The following is a 19,436-nucleotide window of genomic DNA, read 5'->3' as shown; positions in this document are numbered from 1 at the left end:
TAGGTTACTATACAGAGCCCTTGAGTAAGCCATCGATGAACGGAAACAAAGATACTTGATAAATTTTATTTGGACTCTTCTAATTTCCTTATTAAATATAATTGATGAGGGGACCAGATGGTGAGCAGTATTCAACGTGGCTTCTGACGTAGGAGACATACAATGTTTTTAAAACTTTGATGCTATTAAAATATTTATTAACTTTAACAGTGAATAAAAACGTTTATCAGTGTCATGTAAGTTGATCTTCAATATTCATATTTAATGAACTTTTCCAATTAGTGTGATATGCCTAGAAATACTGCATCAAACTTAATGAAACGTGGTACAGATATTGATCTGGCAGTAGTGTAATGGCATTCAAAATATGTAGCGGTATCAATTCAATTAAACGCTAATTAACATATCTCAAAATTTTCATAATTAGGCTGATACGTCAAGAAATACTTCATCAAATTTCATGAAAGTTGGTTCAGAGGTTGAGCTCACATCAGTATCATGTTAGTTAATTTTTAATAAGAATGTTTAATGGCCTTTCCTAATTCGATTGATATGTCCAAATATACTGCATCAAATTCGATGAAACTTAGTACAGATGTTGATCTCACAGAGCTCTAATAGAATATAATGAAATTTAGCGGTATCGTATAAATAAATTGCTAATTTGGATACATATTGAATTTTGGTTTTTTTAGGGTGAATATCCAGAAGCACTTTCTGAAACACGGTACAGGTGAAAATCTGTCGGTGTTATAATAGCATGCAAAAATGTTTAGCATAATCTGCCGATTAATTATTTAATCTTTAATTCAGACATAAAAACGTCCATATAAAAACATAAAAGAAAAAAATGACAAGCAACAACAAAAAAAACCACTTAATATAAATATTAATCCAATGGGCTTGTAGTCCATAAAACCGCCTGTCACATGCAACAAGGCTGTTAATCAAAACATTAGTACTATTTTGCAAACGGACTCTAAAATTATGAGCAGCCCGTCTTCGTAAAACAGACAAGCAATTCATTGAATTATCAGCAAAACTTTTGAGGCACTAGCGTATCTTGAAAAACCAAAAAGTCTCCGTAGAGCATTATTATGACAAACAGTAATACTTCGTATAACACCAACATTAAAATCGCACCACAGATGATTACCATAAATGTTATTACAGAATGCATTAAAAAGACGAGATTTCACCTCAACAGAGCAATGGTAAAATTTTCTAAGAATCATATTAGCTCTGCCACACAGTGCTCTACGTTGCCTTAAGATATCAGTGTCATCACGAAGGTCACGTGTGAAGACATGGCCCAAATAAGTAAACCAAGAGACAAATTCAATTGAAACGTTACACAACTCAATTGATGGAATTACAGAAAGATTGTTTGACGATTTAAAATGAATACATTTTGATTTGCGAGAGTTATACCTCATATCATGGTAAGAAGCGTAATTTTCACAAATTTGAATAAGTCTACGAAGTCCTTTAACTGACGGGGCAGCAACACACATGTCATCAGCGTAAGAAAGATTATTCAGCATAACTCCTCCAACTTCGCAACCCACTCCAGCATTAGAAAGTTTTACATTTAAAGCATCAACATAAACATTAAAAAGAAATGGTGAAAGTATTCCACCTTGGCGAACTCCATTACCTACATTAAACGATTGTGACAGTGAATTTGACCAACGAATACAAAATTTTTGACAAGAGAACCAATTTGTTAAAAGGCGGATGATATACGTGTGGATAGACCTGTCAATCAATTTCTTGAGAAGGGTCCAATGATTGACTCGATCGAACGCCTTTTCTGCATCGAGAAAGCAAACAAACACAGAGCTACCATTCTGTCTGTAATATCTGATAGTTTCTTTCAATAGAAAGATACACATGTCAGTTCCATGCGCCTTTTTAAATCCAAATTGATTGTCAGTTGTGTGTAACTTGGTTTCACACCTGTTAAGAAGAATGTACTCGAGTATCTTAGAAGACATACAAGTTAATGCTATAGGGCGGTAATTGTTCTTATTTGAAAGATCGGCGGTCTTGTCTTTAATTACAGGAACAAGTATCACTTTCGCAAGATTAGCTGGAACATGGCCATGAACAAGTAAAGCAGAGAAACATAGTGCAAGATGCACCTGTAATCTTTTACTGGCAAATTTGAAATGCTCGGCACTAAGGCCATCAGCACCTGGAGACTTCCCAACCGGAAGACGGGAGAAAATCTTTTCCATTTCATCTACATTTATGATTAACGAATCAGAGTAGGCCACCGACTTAATTGAATTCATAACATCACATTTGTGTTTGGTATTGTCAACTGAGTTCAAGAGTTGTTTGAAGTGGGTACCCCACATGTCAGCAATTTTCTGATCACCTGTCACATTGTTGACGTTTGTAGGTAGCGGCACTCTTTTGTTATTTAAATCACTACAGCTGCCCAGAATTGTCTGTTATCATTTTCAAGGAGAGAGCGAGCCATTCCATTGGCACGATTTCGTTCTTCTTCTTTCCGACATTGTCTAAGGGCATACTTAAATTTCGCACGACATTTACGCATATAATCAAGACAGGTCCAAAGCGTGGCCTAGAGTTATTATTCCATGCAGCATAAGCTTGCCGAGCTTCAATGTGTGCCTCCTTGACTGAATCATTCCATCCGGGTACAGGATGACAACGAGTGTTTTTCTTACCTGTGAAAACATCACTGCTTGCTCTGCCTAGGGCGTCACAGATATTATCATAATAAGAATTAATTAAATGTTCATGATTTTCACTTTTACAGTCACAGTTTTTGCAATTAATAGCATCAATAGGCACTGTTAAGTTTAGTAAGTAAAACTCAGTACGATCTAAGTATTTGTTAATGCAGTCACCATTTACTGATGACCAGTTAATACCAGTCCAGGACTCCTTAGATCTGTCAATTGTATCATTGACGCTTGTGACTTTGAAAGAGCAATTAAAGGTCAAAGGCAGGTGATCTGAGGAAAAATAGTCATTGAGGATGGACATATTGTTAATTTTCTTGAAAGCTGCTTCAGTACAAACGCAGTGATCTAGCCAGGAGGTAGACCCGTGTACGTCACTGATATACGTAAAATTATGCAAATTTGCGCCAAGATGAATAAAATCTGCAATGACGTAATTATTCTGATTACAAAAAGCATCTAGTTCTTGTCCAATCTTCTACTAGGGTCTGCATTCAGATCCCCTGCGACAAGAACATACGGAGTTTGTGCATCTAGGATGATGGAATCAATTTTACCCAGATATTCACAAAAATCTTCAAAATGATCACTGCAGTCAGTAGGCAAATAAACACAGAGTATAAGACATGGTCCCACTTCAGTTGACAATTCCACACCAATAATCCTGGGATCCCCGTACGTTTTCACTGATACAAATTGAGAGTATGATTTACGCCACAATATCGCAGTTCCACCGTACGGTCTACCTGAAGTGATATCATATTGCAGTCCATTGCTGACACCCCAAATGCGTGGAAATCGTTATGAATTGTAGAGAGTAATGTAAGATCATCATTATACAGCCAATGTTCCTGAAGTAAGCATATATCCACGTCTTCACACAATTTTCGCACTTCAGCAACAGAACTTTTAATCGAACGGCAATTAAAAGTAGCTATCCTCACCATAATTATTTTTGGTTATGGCGATTTCGGAAGTATTTTCTTACCAGCACTCCACGAGGCCATTTTTCAGGACAAACAAGATCTTTGTATGAGGCCCCTCTGGCAGTTATATGGAAGGATGCGTAGGAGCTGTACTTGGTGTCGAGAGCTTTACATTCGACATCAATGTTAAGTGTCGATTTCACATATGCAGTGACTTGATCAGGAGTAGTATCAGAGACAATCGACTGATAAAGATGTTGGTCTGATCTGAATGATCCACTCCTGAGAGAGAACAATTAGGCCTGACAGATGTTCCGATTACAGTTTTACGTGATGACTGTTTTTTCTTGGTTACTAGGGTAAACGAGTCGCTTTCCCCTGATGCACTTTGTGTTAGACACGTACTCTTCACAACATCTACGAATGATTTAGTTTTCGGCAAATCACGGAGGCTAGATGTCCCTTTTCTTTCTTTTCTTTTAGAAGGACATGGCCTTTGTAATTAGGCTGACAGTCCAGATTGGCTTTACTTTTTCACCAAGTGAAGCCAACTTGGCTTAGAGATCTTTATCCTGAATGACTGCACTTAATCTGATGAAATTTGAAGCAGATGTTTACCATACGAAGAATTTAACAGTCAAGGAAGGAGTTCAGCAGTATCAATTGGTAATTATAGTAAGTCTCTACTGTACTGAGCACAGGGGCATTTTCTGGTTCATATCTGTCCTTCTAATTTGTTTATGTCAAGAGCCATTACTCAAACATGCCTGGACCATTTTCCTGCAGATTTGTTGAATTTTGACATTTTAAGAGCCAGTGCATGACATACCTAATACTGTTTAAGTTGGTAAAGGGACATAACCCTATGCCATTTATACTAATGTCTACTTGTTTACAATCCAATCCAATTTGGGCATCAGTCACAGACAGGTCTTTGACACCCTCGTTTCGTTTTTCATGTATATCATATCGACTTCAATTTAGTTACTTCAATGACGAATTTCCAAGCACATTGTACTAGTGTGGACTATGTCATTGTCAATGGCTTGTTCCTTCGAGGTCCTTCTTCAAGGTCCGATAGTGAACACAGAAAACAAGAAAAACGGGAGCCAATTGTTTACCAAGTTTGTACAGTTTAGCAAGCACCTACACACCAAATACAAAGGTATAGAGAGCAGCGATTCTCAAGTTTTTTTGAATTCGACCAGAGGATTCAAGAATGAGATATTTGGCGTTATTAACAACTAAAAACAGCAAAAATTGTCATAAAAATGTAACATTGCATGTTTTGTCACAATTTGAACATATTCAACAAAGTTTCCCTGGGAACCTGCACACAAACCGGACAAGCGATTTCAGAGAAAATGTTTTTTGACGAAAAAATCGAAAAAACTGCCCAAAAAGTACAAATATAAAATTCATCTTAATTTGAAGACACTCAACTAGGGTTGTGAGATGGTCACTTTCTACTCGTCAGAGAGAGACTACAAAATGATAGCGTAGTTAAAAACGTGTAGCGAAGTGTAACGAAGTCTACATGTTACATTTTGTGAAAATTTGAGAAGGGATGTAGCTAACGTAGCGTAATATTGCGAGGTGTGGCGAGCTGTAAGATGGTAAGATGGTGACTTTTTACTCGCCAGATGCAGAGAGACAGTAATATTGTAGCATATTGCTAATAACAACGTGCAGCGAAGTGTAACCGAGCTAAATTTTGTGAAAAATTGGATTAGGGGTGTTGCGAACGTAACGCCATAGTAGCGCGACTTTAGTATCCATAGTAACACTAGCAGGTTTTATTTATGTCGTTCTTGCGGAAAGTTAGGACAAATGTTATCTTGAATTAGATTACTATGCACGTACACTGTACAGTAAACAATGTAGATGACGTGTGGGGTACGCCCGCTATCACCGACAGCCTGTTTGGAGGAAGGGCATGTTGACCGTACCCGTACAGTTTGGCAAGATTGTACACAGGACAGGAGACATTTCTAGGTTTGAATTGTTTAGTTTATTCATTGACTTACTTTTGTTCATTTATATTGGTTCGATCGCCTGTGATTTTATGTGTTCGGCTTTTATAGGGCGTATGCCATATGGACTTTATAGTAACGACTGCTGCTAACCGTGCCATCATCGTAATGGGGTATATTAGGGTCGTTGTCGGTCGCTCAATTTTGCAAAGACATTCGACTTCACCGTGGCGTAATAGGTTTGTTAAATATAGCTGCACGCGCGTGACATCTGGCACTGCTGCTTGAAGTGCTGACAAAGTTTATAGCTGCATGTGTGCTTTTATCGGCGCAATCTGTGGTGCAATGCCAACGGACACAATAATTTTACTACTTGCCACGGCGCCAAACTAAGTTGGATGATACCACATGTATGAATGATAGGGTTGGCTGCCTGGCAGTCAATCGTGATTTTTGTTCAATGTAACAACCAAATTACTAGTCAACTTTATAGAAAAAAAGTGTGATGTAGACTTAATGTGAAATAAGTTCAAATTATGAAAAGAAATGAAGTTTATGGAATCGAATTTCGGACGATCGGTGCTTGGCGGTCTCCCATTTTCAAGTGAACCATTCCAGGTCTGCCCTGCGTTCACTGAAAAAGCGACATCGGACAATCACAGCCCTGTTTACCTGCACCTTCAGTGACCTTTTAAGAGTATACCCCTTACAAAGTAAAGTGTATCGCTCTAAACTAAACATATCGTTATCATTGGACATTATACCAAATAGGACAAAACTATCGTGCATTACTTATGTGTTTTAATTTCAAACTTCAAACTTTAAACGCATGGAATATGCATTAAATTGCTCCTTCTTAAAAGCACATGATAAAAGTCTGAACTTTGTCTTCCCTCAGGCTTTACCTCATTATCTATTTGCTTTATGTGGAAAGTCTGAGTTGACCTCTCTGAGATCATTGATATCCTTACAACCCTTTTCAGAATTAGAGCGCGAAGCCACTGCAGTGAACTGCAATAAAACTGCTTACACTAATTAGTTTCAGCTGTAGCCGTGGCCACTTTGGTGTTGAACAAGGCTACTTGATAAAGACCAAAAAGTCTGCTTGTACAAAGGCAAAACTAGCTCTGTCTGAGGCTCGAGTTGTAAATGAGAGTTTACGATTGGCACCTTGTGTTCAAGATTAAGATACAATGTAACATTACCATGCACTGGTCCATGTACAAATCTTTTTTATTTCAACTTCCCCAGACAAACTGTCTGCATGGGACATACAATGTTGTCGACTTTGCCAGCTGGCTACAGCTGAAACTAATTAGTGTGAGCAGTTTTATAGCAGTTCACTGCAGTGGCTTCGCGCTCTAATTCTGAAAAGGGTTGTAATTTGCATACCAGTCTGTTTCAATAGCTAGTTATGCCCGGCTCGCGGGGATCGTCTCATAACGTTGAATACGGGTTGGTTTGTCACCTAAGCAAAACCTCAACATGTGTTGATAACATGGAAACGTCTCCGTGCTTTAGGAAACCTTTCACATGCAAAAGAATGGTAAATCACGTGAAGATATTCCCGATCTTTTTCGCGAGACTCCCGGCCGACTGTAATATGCATGACGAACTTGTAAGTTTGTGTTAGCTTGTAGTTAAAGTCAATAACTATGACTCAAGTTTACGTGGGTAACCGTTTCAACTTGATCGGCACTTCGTTATATGTAAACCTTGGTCGGGTCCTGGCGGACTCAGCACTGTGCTGAAGGGTACTTCTTTTATAAAGGTATGTGAACATTAAATCAACAGATGATCCAACGCAGGAGACAAAAACTTTTGATTTTCGTAGTTGATCTGTTTTCCTCCAGTCCAGTACAGGTATTGACTGAAGCGAGAGATATGGTAAATTTTGGCCATTTTAGTCGTTCGGACTTACGGCAAAATCTTTTTTTCGGGGTGGGATTTTACTGTTACCACTATACAGAAATTGACTTTGTTTCAAAATATAACATCGGAGGCAAAAATAGCACGATTACCCCCTGGGACCCATGTGTGACGGATATATGTCAAATTTGCAATTTGTTAATGTACTTCCAAATATGGTCTAGATAGACCTCCTTGCGCCAGCCTTTTTTTATGACATCGATGTTGCTACATTGACCAGACCAAGCTTTAGTTGCGGTGACTACTAGCTGACCAAAGTTTCCGGATGCGCCATAAACTTGGTCGACTTGCAGAAATCGGCCGCTGACCTTAATGTCATGTTGTTTTAGTTCTAGTGTTTCTCTTGCTTTGATTTTCATTTACCAATAACATTTTACGCGAATATAAACATCGACCATGACCTTGCAGCACATATTGGAGACGACGAACACATCTGCCGAGTCATCTCTCATAGCTTTAATGGGCTTTTTGATCGTTAATATCTTGTAAAATAAAAGTTATCTTATGCGGGTACACAAATGAAAGCAAGTCGTGATACATATCGTTCTTGTCCGCTATGTCTTCTTCAATGCAAATAGGATACACTGCGCATGCGCGTGGTTCACTGCGACCCACTGTCTATACAATCTTGTGCTGAGCAAAGCGTCAACATCGATCAGGTCATAACGGTGTAAATTCAGGCTGAAGTTATTCCAATGGACAATAAAGAAGAAAAGCCACGTATGGGCTCTTGAATACTTGTAACAATTTAAGACTTTTGAGTGAAGGAATGGATGATCTAATCCATGGAAAGGGTGTGCAAGGCATTTAATCTTTGAAAATTTGATATTTTTGTAAGTTTTGTACGGCATGCGAAATCACTTTTTTCTTTCATTAAAGTTCTGATACCAGACAACACTGTTAAAAGAACATCAATACAATGAATTTCGACCGTTTGAAGACGTATCATTCTATAGCGTCCAAAGAAGCCCTAACGTGTATGGAAATAGTATCTCAGGCCCTGCCATTGGACCAGAAAGACGTTTTACTTGACGTTGGTTGCGGGCCGGGCGTACTTACAATACTTTTGTCGAAGCGTGTAGGAAAAGTGACAGGTAAGAGTCAAATCTAAACCTTTGGCACGTGATAAGTATAACATGCATGAAGAGTCGACAAAATAACGGATGTGTGCCATTACACCATAGGGAATTGTACAAAAGTCCCTCCCCAGGGGAGGGATGGGGTTAGGGGTGTCTTGGTCTCAGGACAAGGTTCTTCTTTCTATGGTTTAATACATTTGACTATGATATATATTGCCAATAAAGATTTATACTACCAACCTTTCTTTTCAGCTTATTGTCTTTGTCTTACTAGTAAGAAGTTTTATGTACAACGGGGTTAAAATATGGAATACTTTGCCTGGAGAGATCAAATCTAGCTCTTCCCTTCTATCATTCAAAAGAAATTGCAAGTGCCATTTTTTTAAATAGATGGGATAATCTTGCTTTTTATGTAATTTTTAAATCTTTTTTAGATGTTGTTTTTTACTTGAAGCGTTTTTACATTTTTATCTCTTTATGAAGTTTTCTTCCTGAATTAATTTTTATTAATGTAAATATTGTAAATGTTGTTATTCTCGACTCTGTGTAAGAAGAGCCTCAGGCTCAACAGTTTATCGAGTTTAAATAAAGTCTTATAATAATAATAATATAATATAATAATAATAATGTTAGCGCTGGTTTTGTAACGATTTCTTTTTTCGTATTTGTCCTTTGATAATCTAAAGCAAAGTTTTGTCACTGTGTTGCGTCTATTATCTGACCAGTTTGATTGCCTAATTCGCCAAACAAGCAAGGGTAGTAATTTAATCTATTATCTTATGAGTTTGAGTGCCTAATTTGCCAAAGTAAGCAAGGTAAATTACTAATCTGTGGACGCTGCCACCAGATTATCACCGGATTAACTTTGACAAAGTAAACAACGAGCGCACCAGTAAGGTATAACAAAACCTTCTTTTATAACTTGCTGGTGCGCTCGCTTCGCTTGAAGTCAGATTGTCAAAGGACAAATACGTGGCACGGCGAAGGAGAAAGGATATGTTACAAAACCAGTGCTAAAACAAGACAAAGACACTCGGTGGGTGGGTTGATGAGTGGATGGATGGATGGATCTAATTTTTTTATTTCATACAATCAATAGCTTTTGATGTCTCCTCTGAGATGATCGCAGAAGCTAAGAAGAATAACCAGGCTGAGAATATCACTTACAACATTGGCGATGCCACAAAATTGACAACGTACAAAGAGTACAGCCAGGCATTTGAAAAAGTTATCGCATATTACTGTTTACACTGGATGAAGGATTTCAAGGCGGCCTTGCAAGGTATATACCAGAGTCTGAAACCAGGTGGCCAGTGTTTCCTGAATATGGCACAAGAAAATCCTGACATCTTCGATACCTTAAAAGCGCTAGGCAGCTATACAAGTCCAAAGTGGGAACATTTTATGAAGGTAACAGCTCGTTTACAACATGGTGCCCTTCATGTCTTTAATTTTCATATGTTATTTCTAGAACATGGTTAGAAAACCGTTATTGTTTACGGCCCGTAGTCCGGAGAGAGGGGTCTCACCCTAAATATCAAAAGCTACTAGGGTGGGGGTGTCTTAACATTGTTAGAGTCGAAAAAGTCTGGGGATACACTGGTATTTTACATGCACAAATGTGTCGAGCAAAACTGACCTCCGGTACAATTAGTTCACAACATGTGGCTTACAACGATTTTCGGTGAATTGTACACCAATTGATTGATGTCATCTTTCAATGTAGGGAATAGCAGCATTTATCACATGAACTGGCCCGAATCGCCACCTGTGCGACATAGAACAGGACGGATAAGAAATCCGAATTACCCCTGTTCTACGTCATCAACCAGTACTTTTTCCTGCATGGTACTTTTCATACATGCAGGTCAAGGACCGATTTGTCGTGACTGATGCCGTCCTAGCTCTCACGACATTTTTACAAAAAAGGTGACCCGATAAATCAAGACATGGAAACATAGAAGGCATATTTGTCCGACGAAATTTCGAGTCGCTAAAACTAAAGCTTTTTCCGAGAATCTCATTGGGATTAGTAACGTCGCGGCTACAATCGAGTCGTAAGACTCAATGTGGACGTCGTACCTGGCGATCCCGGTTGGTGATAAACCCGAAACCTACACCTCGACGTATGTTCAACTAAAACACGATTGGAACTAATTTGGTATAATTGGATCTTTATATTTTTCAAATTTCTCAAAAGTGTTAGGTGCCCTATAGCTGAATGTTGCAATATTACAAATTACTCATAAAAACAAGTGTGTAACTTAAAAAGAAAAGCAGATTACCTTTTCTGATTGAACAGACATTACTTCACCATCCAATTATTACAAATTAGTTCCAATCGTGTTTTAGTTGAAATACGTCGAGGTGTAGGTTCTGAATAAATGAGTACAGTAAAATTTCAGGGAAAGAGACATAGGAGGCACAAGCATAAAGTCATTCGACTAACAACGATAAATTTCCTTCATAACAAAAAAAAATTCGGCAAATTCTCGCTCGGAATCAAACCTGTAGCGCGGCTTTAGGCTGTAGCAAACACATAAGCTGTCGAGCTGTGTGAAGCGCTTTGGAATTCGATGTACTTTGAAAGTTGACTCAGACAACACTCAAAACAGAGTTTCAAAACAACAAAATTAGGATGTATACACGGGCGAGATATATGTCCCTGCAAACATCCGTAAGACGAAAACATTGACGAAGGAGATCGGGATTGACAAGTTGACACTGTTGAGACCGGTGACGGCAGCGGTTGGCACAAACATGCAATGAGGTCCTGGGAATGAGGTACACTGTGTGTCTTCGAACGGAATCTTTCGCGCACGCCAAGTTCGTAAACTTGTGTGATATTTTCAAAAGCCACGGCATCTCTGAAAATGATAATTATTGTTTCGACCGTTTCCTTGCATTTACTTCATAAATCTATTTGTAAATATTCTAATTAAATCTAAATACTATGGCTATCCGTCGCCAGCAGGGTGAAAGCTATGTCCACCAATGGCCGACTTGCCTTGGCATCGGTTGCTGAGGGGCAATGACATTCTGCACTTTTGGGCGTATTCATCAAATCGTACAGCTGGGCCTTAAATGTCGAAAGCTCCTCTTATTGTCATACATCCGACTGATAGTATACCGTAGCCTGTATTTGCCATTTGACATCGAAATTTAATTTCGCATGTACTTTGAATTGAATTACACACATGAAATCATACATTACTGAACAGTCAATGTCTGAAAAATTCATTCCTACAATTTGACTAGTACAGGTAAATTGTTCAACTTTGTCAACGGAGAGACTCGTGTCATTTCCTGTAATGTTTCGTTTTGATATTTTAAACCTCAAAAAAGAATCGGTTGCTTTGGGTTGAGTTTTAAATGTCACTTTAGTCTTTTCTGCTACCTTAAGCCTTCTACCTTTTCTGTATTTTGCAGGGATATAAACATGCCTACTATCTATTTAAGGGAAATGCTAACGATTTCAAAGAAGTACTCTTCGATATTGGTTTTAAAGACGTCAATTGTAGACTGGTCGTGAAAAAATTACTCTTGACGTTTGATGAAGCAAAGGGTAACCTATTAAAAGACTTCGTATTTGCTTTCTTTCACATAGTAACGTATTTTTTGACTGGCTGCTCTAACGCTATAGTGACGCTTCATGTTCCGGTGACCTTTTGGTAAACTGTCCGTTATCATATGTTCCCTAGGTTTGCGCCTAAAATTGGTTGCAATGGTTTTTTAATCTTAGGTCTCCAAAATAATCGTTCAAAGATCCTGGAAAATTACATATTATCAATATGCAGACAGGCTGTCTGCTTAAATTTAGTTTCAATGGAATTAATTGATCGGGCATCTTGCCATGCGCCGTGATATTACATTGTCACTGGGGTCAAGAGCACCATCTGTCATTGGTCTGATATTAGGTGCATAAATTACCACGAAGGTCCCAGGATACATAACCGTGTACCTAGGCAATAACGTTTCATGATATAAATTTAGACGGCCAAAGTAGATTTGTATGTATGCATTCTATGACTAATATATATATAATCGGGACAAATTTATTGACGCAATCGCACAAAAAACAGAAACAATTATTTTCCGTCATACGACAAACATGAGCAGAAAAACGCAGTTATGACAAAGATCAATCCAGTTACTCGACAATTGCTAAGACCAAGAAATGTGTCGCCGATGAAGTCGTTCATTTTACACGGGGTCTCTCTATTCACCGTAAGATCATAGTAACTAATTTCTGTCTTCTTGTGCTGCTAAAAGAACCAATTTACCAGATGAATGGATAATATTTAGGTGAACGTGATAGGAAGTCTCAGATATAATTGCCGACAAAATATTTTAAACGATCAATAAGCAAGAAATGTATAGAGACTGGAAACTCCAAAGCATCACATAATTATTACTCTTATTTACAAAATAAGTAATTTATGTCTATTGCAGCACATTACCCAAACTTTATGAATCAACTGAGAAGATTTCCAGAAGATAAACAGAAAGAATATATAGAAGAGGCCGTTAAGTATGTGATGGATACTGGCTTCAAAGACGATGAGGGATATAAAATGACATGTTCTCTTATTGTGGCTGTCGCCAGGAAATAATAAACAAAATGTGTTCTTTAATCACGTGAGACCATCTAAAATCCCTGGTGATGCAATTCTTGCAAGCCACATTTCAGCCATATATCACATATTAAACAAGCTATTTCAATGATTTTAAGGACAAAATTATTTATTTGGCATAAGAACCATTTAAGAAACGATATTTTAATTTCTCGGCAGGTAATTGGCATAAATCCATCATGGCATCCAGCATTGTGATAAAATAACATTTTTGACCATGTACCAAGTATGAAATGCAAGCATTGTGATGAAATAACATTTTTGACCAAATGTAAAGCATTCTGCTTCAGTGATTTAAACGTACAAAGTTATTTTGAGTTATGTTGTGTTGTCAAGAAACATTTTGGAGGTTCGATCCTTTATGCACTATAGGCTCTTTGATAATTTGTATTAATTTGATATGGCTGCCAACACTCGTATAAAATAACATTTAAGACCATATTTCACATATTAAAAGTGTACTTTACTGATTTTATAGTATAAAATTATTGCTTTGGCGAGGAGAAAAACTTTTGAGGTTCATTTTTACACAGACACTTTGATAATTAGCAAAAATCCAATGTGGCTGCAAGTAGACATACAAAAAAATGTTTTTGATCCATAGCTAAAATATTGATAGCCCATTTTGGAATTCAAATGGTATAACGAGGTACACTTTTATGGGGTGAGAACACCGCCAAAATTATCTTGAAAACTTTATTTAAACTTATCTCATTATTATTATTCCGTTGTTTGGTGATTTAATGATAATTATGTCAGTATTTGGCCATTATTTTGCAATTATTTGATCATTATATGGATATTATTTTGACATGATTATGAACTTATTTGGTAATTAAGTTGTTTTGACATTATTCAGCATTGATGTCTTGATTTGGAACTTATTTCATCATTATTATGCCATTATTTGGTGATTTGGTCATTTTTATGTCATTATTTGGTCTTAATTATGCGATTATTTGGTCATGATTACAATATTATCTTGACATTATTATGAATTTATTATGTTAATTCGGTTCTTTTGCCATTATTCGGCATTGATGTCTTGATTTGGAACTTATTTCATCATTATTATGCCATTATTTGGTGATTTGGTCATTTTTATGTCATTATTTGATCTTTCTACCCTGGGTTGGTAACTCTGCTGGTGGACAGAATTGTCCCCGAGGTTATCGTTCGCCCAGTTAAAGCGATGAAATTCGTTTCTTCGCTTCGATAAAGTGTGTACGATGTATGATAGTGAGCATGCGTGCGTGAGTGCTTCACGAACTCTACAACGTGTGGAGCGGTCTCAGTCAGAAAAATGTAACAACTTAGCCGGCTATTGAACCACTCTTTTTTGGGAGTGGAGATTTAGCCGAGCGGTTCTCTCTGTGGCCTCTCCGCTAGGCGACTGATGCCGTATGTTGTGGGTTCGAACCCGATTGAAAACTAGCCGTATTATTATGCGATTATTTGGTTATGATTACAATATTATCTTGACATTGTTATGAATTTATTATGTTAATTCGGTTCTTTTGCCATTATTCGGCATTGATGTCTTGATTTGGAACTTATTTCATCATTATTATGCCATTATTTGGTGATTTGGTCATTTTTATGTCATTATTTGGTCTTTATTATGCGATTATTTGGTCATGATTACAATATTATCTTGACATTATTATGAATTTATTATGTTAATTCGGTTCTTTTGCCATTATTCGGCATTGATGTCTTGATTTGGAACTTATTTCATCATTATTATTCCATTATTTGGTGATTTGGTCATTTTTACGTCATTATTTGGTCTTTATTATGCAATTATTTGGTGATTATTACGACATTACATTGATATTATTACAAATTCATTATGTTAAAATGCGCGGTGAGTTTCGCACACTGCGCAAAGCTCAGTAAAGGTATAAGGATTATGTTACCCCAGTTCCATGGAGCAAAGCGCGATCAAGATTTTGTGTTTATGTTATTTAGACGTTTATGTTATTAGACACGAAAGTCTCGGAAGTTTCCCGCGTTTTGCCAATGCGGTGGCAGTTGATGGTGACCGCCCTGAAGCTCCAACACCCCATGTTGCGACATCCCTGTGTTCCGACACCCCCATATATTTTTAAATAAATGCTTCTGCAGGAACTAGTTTTCCGGTTGTCAAGTCTTATTTACAATGTAATAAATATAAAACATTTTTACATGTCACTGTAAACGCAAGACTTCAATAGAAGTTCACGCCGAAATCAATCTTTGATTTATTCCTAATGATCTATAGTTTATTATATACTCTTTCGCAAAAATATGTTTGACCTTGACAAAGCGATTATATTGTCGTATTTATTTGCCAAATATAGACCACACTGCATTTGGTTGTATTGCAATATTAGAATCCAAATCATCTCAGCATATTCGTGCCATTATTGAAGCCTTCTCATCCAGATGAGTCCAGATGAGAATTATGAAAAAAATGAGAAAGCAATAGGGCCTACTTTTCTTTTATCTTATTTTAAGGCCAGTTAGAGTTGCATCTGTATGCTACAGTCTGAAAAGCCGGTGATAAGTATCAAGGAAATATTCGTTCAATGAAGATGTCTTATCATACGTATGCCACATTACATTTTTGGTTTGTCAGGAACTATTCTCGAACATATGTTATTTTTATCGTAAACTCATAGGGGCACGGTCGCTAACCTAACGACTTTTTATTGCGTTGTTTGTTATGAAACTTTATGACTTTTCGGCCGTAAAGAAGTATGTTGATTCGTTGTGAGGACTCCAACCTTTAAAACTGTATTGTCTCCCCATGCACGATTTTGATTCTTTCTTTTGTTTTCCCTTTCGATTGTGCGATGTTGTTTTTCTTCCGCAGAGCGCGATATTAATAACGAAAACAATTGTTTTTATCAAGTCCACACGGCCGAACATGCATTCGCTGTTTCCTCAAGCTGCAAGTTTTACGTATTTTTTTGCTGTGTTGATTAGGAAAATAAAACATACTGCATACACCGAAGCATCGCCATACACAAGAGCTGCCGTGTCTTGTACAGTATGACATTGGCAATTATTAAAACAAATAAACATTTACTGCAAGGATTATTTTTGAAAATAACATGTCGGGAAGGACGGTATGCGCTTGAAACACACTCAATTTTTATACCACGGGCATATAGGAAGAAATTAAATATTACCTGTAACCGTAACTTCAAAGATGCATCAGTTATGGAAAATTCTTGGAAATGTACGAATATATTTTACCTTTTGGAAGTTTGATATTGAAATACTCACGGGAATTAAAATTTCCTCCCTGCTTATTGTTGACATTTTTGCAACCGACTCTGTCCATATAAATTGTTTGTCAAATATTGTACGATTCCTGTTTGTCAAATTTATTGAATTTTACATGTAATATCGTCTAGAAAAATGATTTCAAAAGCTTACATCTCAATATCTCGGCTATAGCATGTATAGAGACGCGTTGTACTCAAGTACAAATGAAAGATCACCGGCCCAACTCAAATCATATTGAAAAACCGCAATAATTTCTACATTTGGTGAAGCCAGTTATGAGAAACGGATTTCTTTTAAAACGTTCAGAACTATACCAAGAAAATTAAAAGTAAGTTCTGATAATCAGGTACAGTGGAAATCGGAAAGTTCCGCCCTGTTTAGGCCTACATCATGCCATTCTAATCACCTATAAATAATTTCGGATTAAATGTAATTTAGCATAATATATTTCACATTGATAAATCATGGTTCATATACTTCAATTACAAAGGTTCGACGTTTTCTTCAAAAAAGGAATCGTTCGGAATCACATTGAAGTTTTCTAAACACAATGTTTAGGACACAATTTTAAAAAGACGGCTCTATTACAATTGAGCATGGATGTAAAAAATCTTTTTTTTATATCCATGAATTGAGTAAGCTTAAAAATGCTGCCTCGATGCGTATAGCCTAGCTGTGGGTCCATAGCTGTGGTGTTTTCAGACGGGATTCCTGCCTTTTACGGGCTGGTTTTGACTTTTACTATTTTAACCCTGCCACCACAAAATCGTAATAGTCAAAACCAGCCTGTAAAAGGCAGGAATCCCGTCAGAAAACACCACAGCTATGGATCGACCCACAGCTACGTATAGCCATGGGTTTCATAGGCTAAGGCAGATAGATAGGCGTGGAGGTCGAGGCCACCACCATTGCATTGCTGTGCCCTACGTCCTAATACCCAAGTTCATGATGTAAACCGTGTCGGGCCGATTTATATGACAGAGTTCGGGTATTAATAACACCTTTTAGCACCACCGTAGTTGATAGCGTTTTTAGTGCCCCTTTCCACAACACTAGAAGCGCTTTCAACTACGATGGTGCCAGTGGCTCTACGAGAGTCTACGTGGCAGGGCTAGGGCTGTCGACAGCCCGCTGGCTTCCAGTATGGAGCGCCCAGTTCCGCCGCCGAAAACAATCGATTTTTAATCCGAAATCGTGGTCGACCTCTGTTTTCGAGCACGCCCAACTATTCTAGATACGCGTTATGCTGAGCTGCGCTTTAAAACTTACGCAAAGCCCGCTTTTCTCTCTCTATCCGAGGAGACCGACCAAATTACAGCCGCCATGTGCAATGATTTCTGGGTAGGGTTCAAATGCAGGTCAAAGAATGAGTTCAGATAATAAAGTAGGTCAAATAATTGAAAGCCAAGCTAATGTCATAATAATGTAGTAATCATGACCAAATAATCGCATAATAATGGCTACAAATGACACAAAAATGACCCAATCACCAAACACGGGGACCGTGCACCAAATAATAATGTTTCTGGTCAGCTCTTTCTTTAAAAATGGTGCGGCGACGCGAATTTTTTATTTTTTATTTTTGTTTTTCCCCTCAAGGGAGGGAGGAGGGTCAGTTTTATAGTTTTATCAATATAGTCACATATATACTGTTCATGCAGTCACTGATCATGAACCCCAAAGAATTTTCTCTTTCTCTTCAGCCATTTTGGTTTGGTGTCATAGCAATCAGTACGTAGTTTGCCTCGGCCGCCGGTCACAAAACCGGAAAAAAAGGGTGACGCGCTGTTTTTCAGGTGACGCGTGCACTGACCAGAAACATTTCCCTTTTTTGGCCTTATATATAATCGCATGGTATTTTTCTCTGTTTGACATCATCGTATACGAGTGTTTTTCGCGGAGCCGCACAACTCCGTTTGATATGCTGCAGTGTGCAGTACTACGTTGTTCCATGGAGCTGTTTTAGCTCCATGGTTGTTCACAACATGACTTGCTTCGTTGATGTACAGGTAGCTTTGCCAAACGGACATAGAGGGCGCGATTTTTTGACCTTTTGGTCAGGTTTATAAATTGCTGGCGGGCACCATGTAAGCCTTACGTCACTTTCCTCGGAGAAGTCGGCCCGTATTTGATTGCCTGCTATTGATACGTGGAGTGTACGTTGTGGATTTCCGCTCTGAAGCCAAATTTTGAGGGTAGTGAGTGGTTAAGGTAGGCTTACAAACCATGAAATGTTGTATTAGTGGCACTTCGTTGAATAGTGGGAGTTTTGAAATATGAATACCGCAAAGATGGCTGACATAGACCATTTTTCCATGAGAAATAAGTTAGTATTTCGGGCCGCTTTGTCACCGTATTGAAAATGTAACTTTTTCATTCCTCATACAATTGTTTACTAAAATGACTTGATTTGATGTGCGATATATTTCAGTAGTCTGCAAACACGTTGTTAAGATTTGAGAAAGGAATTGTGTACATAAATAAAGACGTCTTTTGATACGGAAGGAATTTTCTTGACATCCATGTTGCTGTGAACAAAAGAATATTGATTACAGTTGTTCTCATGAACTTAACAGTAATCATAGACGCTAGAGGAAAACTATTCAATAATGGATTCCATTCGGGTCAGATGTCAACATTTACATGTAAATTCACACCTCTTGGGCACCTCTACGGTTTATTGACGTTGGCGCCGCCTACCCATGCGGGGGTGACTGAAATGTTGCTCACGGCGTCATGCTTATGTTTAGCCATGGTTTTGGCAAACCTGGCCGAAAATCACACAAAATGAACATTTTTTAAGCAAATGAAATATCAGGTATGACGGCCGAGTTCGAAAGACACCTCGCAAAAACCTAAGCGTGAGCACCCCACATGCATAGGTTTCGCCAACGTCAGTAAA

At 37.9% G+C, this 19,436-nt stretch overlaps 1 protein-coding gene across 2 annotated transcripts; it reads left to right on the top strand.

Moving 5' to 3' along the window:
- The first annotated feature begins 4,174 nt into the window (after positions 1–4,174).
- LOC139114096 (juvenile hormone acid O-methyltransferase-like) lies at positions 4,175–15,458 on the top strand. 2 transcript variants are annotated; one of them, XM_070675616.1, is made up of 5 exons: positions 4,175–4,309; positions 8,425–8,639; positions 9,724–10,034; positions 12,054–12,189; positions 13,077–15,458. In XM_070675616.1, the coding sequence occupies exons 2-5, from the start codon at positions 8,465–8,467 to the stop codon at positions 13,235–13,237; spliced, it is 783 nt and encodes a 260-aa protein (XP_070531717.1). In that variant the 5' UTR covers positions 4,175–4,309; positions 8,425–8,464; the 3' UTR covers positions 13,238–15,458. The 2 variants fall into 2 exon arrangements, with proteins under 2 accessions (XP_070531717.1, XP_070531716.1); XM_070675615.1 differs by lacking the exon at positions 4,175–4,309 and adding an exon at positions 5,528–5,638.
- Positions 15,459–19,436: the final 3,978 nt, after the last annotated feature.

The sequence above is a fragment of the Ptychodera flava genome, chromosome 16 (assembly GCF_041260155.1).
Source record: "Ptychodera flava strain L36383 chromosome 16, AS_Pfla_20210202, whole genome shotgun sequence".
Lineage (NCBI taxonomy): Eukaryota > Metazoa > Hemichordata > Enteropneusta > Ptychoderidae > Ptychodera > Ptychodera flava.
Note: the sequence above shows the minus strand (reverse complement) of the source record. Positions and strands in the feature narration are given on the sequence as shown.